At 47.7% G+C, this 2187-nt stretch overlaps 1 protein-coding gene across 1 annotated transcript; it reads left to right on the forward strand.

Annotated features, from left to right (window-relative positions):
* The first annotated feature begins 105 nt into the window (after positions 1-105).
* LOC127752234 (proteoglycan 4-like) lies at positions 106-2115 on the forward strand. The gene is made up of 3 exons (XM_052277013.1): positions 106-163; positions 439-1009; positions 1431-2115. The coding sequence occupies exons 1-3, from the start codon at positions 106-108 to the stop codon at positions 2113-2115; spliced, it is 1314 nt and encodes a 437-aa protein (XP_052132973.1).
* The last annotated feature ends 72 nt before the right edge of the window (positions 2116-2187 follow it).

Consider the following 2187-nt stretch of genomic DNA (forward strand, 5'->3'; position numbering starts at 1 on the left):
GCACAAGACCCAGTTGATCAGGTTGCTGCGCTGGCTCCAGTCCAAAACCAAGTTGAGGACATCGCTGCGCCAGCTCAAGTCTCAGTTGCAGCTCGCCCAGGCCCAATGGCTGTCTACCCACCCTCTTCAGGACAGCCTCAAATGATATGCATCAACCCCCAAGGTAATGATTATAATTATTTTCTAGATGTTAGAAATTACTGAGCATGCATCTTGAATTGAATCACAACTAGTTTTCAATCCACGTTTATTTTCAACTAAATTGCTTGACTTGTAAAGTGAAATTTGCTTGAAAATTTATCAGCATTTTTCCTTTTTAGCTCTAATTTATATTTTTATCTTTGGTGTTTGCGAGAAATGTGTGTGCATAATGAATACACACTAGTTTTGCAGTGTTGTCCCTCTTCATTTTTACCAACGAGCTTCTCTTTGTTTCAGATCTCTTGCTGTTCATGCAGCAGATGACGTCTGCTTTTGGTAGGGGCACTTCTATGCGTCCACCTCTACCAGAAGTTGTGCACATAACTCCGCCAATGGTGCCATTGGTATCTACATGTGAGCAAGTTTCATCTATACCTGCGGCACCTGCAACACCTGCCGCACGTACCGCACCTGCGGCACCTGCGCCACCTGCGACACCTGCAACACCTGCGACACCTGATGTGCTGATAATGGACCCTCCCCACTCAGAAGATCGGGAAAGGTCAACTTCTCATGAACGGTCTCCTTCACCTGATTTCGCGTGGATGTTTGATGAAGATCCACCTGCAGTTGTGGAATCTGTGTTGCCTGCTGAAAGGGCTCCCTCTCCGTATCGTCCAAGTTATTTTAACTATGACAGGGCTAGTACCACTTCAAGACGATCAAAGCCTTGTGAGACATCCTGGAGGGAAAAATCGTTCTTGCCTGCTGAAAGGGCTACCTCTCCGCATCATCCAGCAAGGCATTTTAACTTTGACAAGCCCAGCACTAGTTCAAGCCTCCTGGAGGGAAGACCCACAACCATCGGGTGTGAAATCTGTTGTTCGTGGCAGGCCTACGTCTCCCTACCAGTCTAGGTATTACAATGAAGGGCCTTGCACCAGTTCAAGGTCGAAGCCGTCTGAGACATTTCAACGGAAATCTAGAAGCCCCTCTCCGACCACTTACTTCGATCAGAAATCCAGCAAACGCTCAACTGTTCGTAGCAGGCCTACCTCTCCCCATCCGTCATCAAGATATTCCTGTGACGAGCCTTGCACCAGTTCAAGTAGATCAAAGCAGTCTGAGACATTTCAACGAAAATCTAGAAGCCCCTCTCCGGCCACCTCTTCTGATCACCTGAAATCCAGATATCACTCGCAATCCAATACATTTGAGGACAGGCGTAAATATGGGAGTCCCTCCAATTTTAAATTCAGTTCAAGCAATTCGTCCTTCTCATCAAATAGACGCAGTAGGAGAGCTTCAAGGACACCCTCTCCTCCCAGCTCCCGATTTGCTGAAAAGAAGAGGACCAGTAGACACCCTACTCCTGATTGTTTCAAGGACTTGGATCCCAGAGCACGCTCTCGATCTCCATCTGCCACATTCCTTGATGACGAGAGTTCTTGCTCTCCAACTTCTCTGCTTCGAAGCAGAGGGTATAGGAATGGTGAAAAGAAAGTGAAGTCACCAAGCCCTGCGTTTTTACGGGACTTTGAGCCCTCTGTGTCTCCAGGATTTTCCTTCCTGAGAGGCAAACCCACCTCTGCCAGACAAAGTGATGAGAAAGAGAGGTCCCTATCACCGGACTTTGCTCCCTCCACGAACAAGAAACCGAAAGAGGCAGACCCAGATTACTCTCCAAGCACATCACCGAAGACAGCACCCAAGAAAAGGGGGAGACCACGCAAGCATCCTCCCAAACCAGCTAAGGGACGGACTCCCAAGGCCCCTGTAACTTGCCCTATCTGCAAGGAAGACACCGCTGGGAGTTGGGCTGTAACGAGGTGTGGGCACTACTCCCACAAAGAGTGTCTGGACAAGTGGTTGCAGACACCAGGCCAAATTCTGCGTGCAAGAAAGGTGTGTCCAGTCTGCAGCCTGGACTTTGATGCGAAAGAAGTGAATCCTATCTACTTTGGTGAAAAGTAGCTAAAGATGTCCTCTTGTTTTATTTTATTTTCTTAACTGACTGTTTTTAGTTTGCTTCTCTTTTGGTCTTTT

The sequence above is a fragment of the Frankliniella occidentalis genome, unplaced genomic scaffold (genome assembly GCF_000697945.3).
Source record: "Frankliniella occidentalis isolate FOCC.00 unplaced genomic scaffold, Focc_3.1 Scaffold5418, whole genome shotgun sequence".
Taxonomy (NCBI): Eukaryota; Metazoa; Arthropoda; class Insecta; order Thysanoptera; family Thripidae; genus Frankliniella; species Frankliniella occidentalis.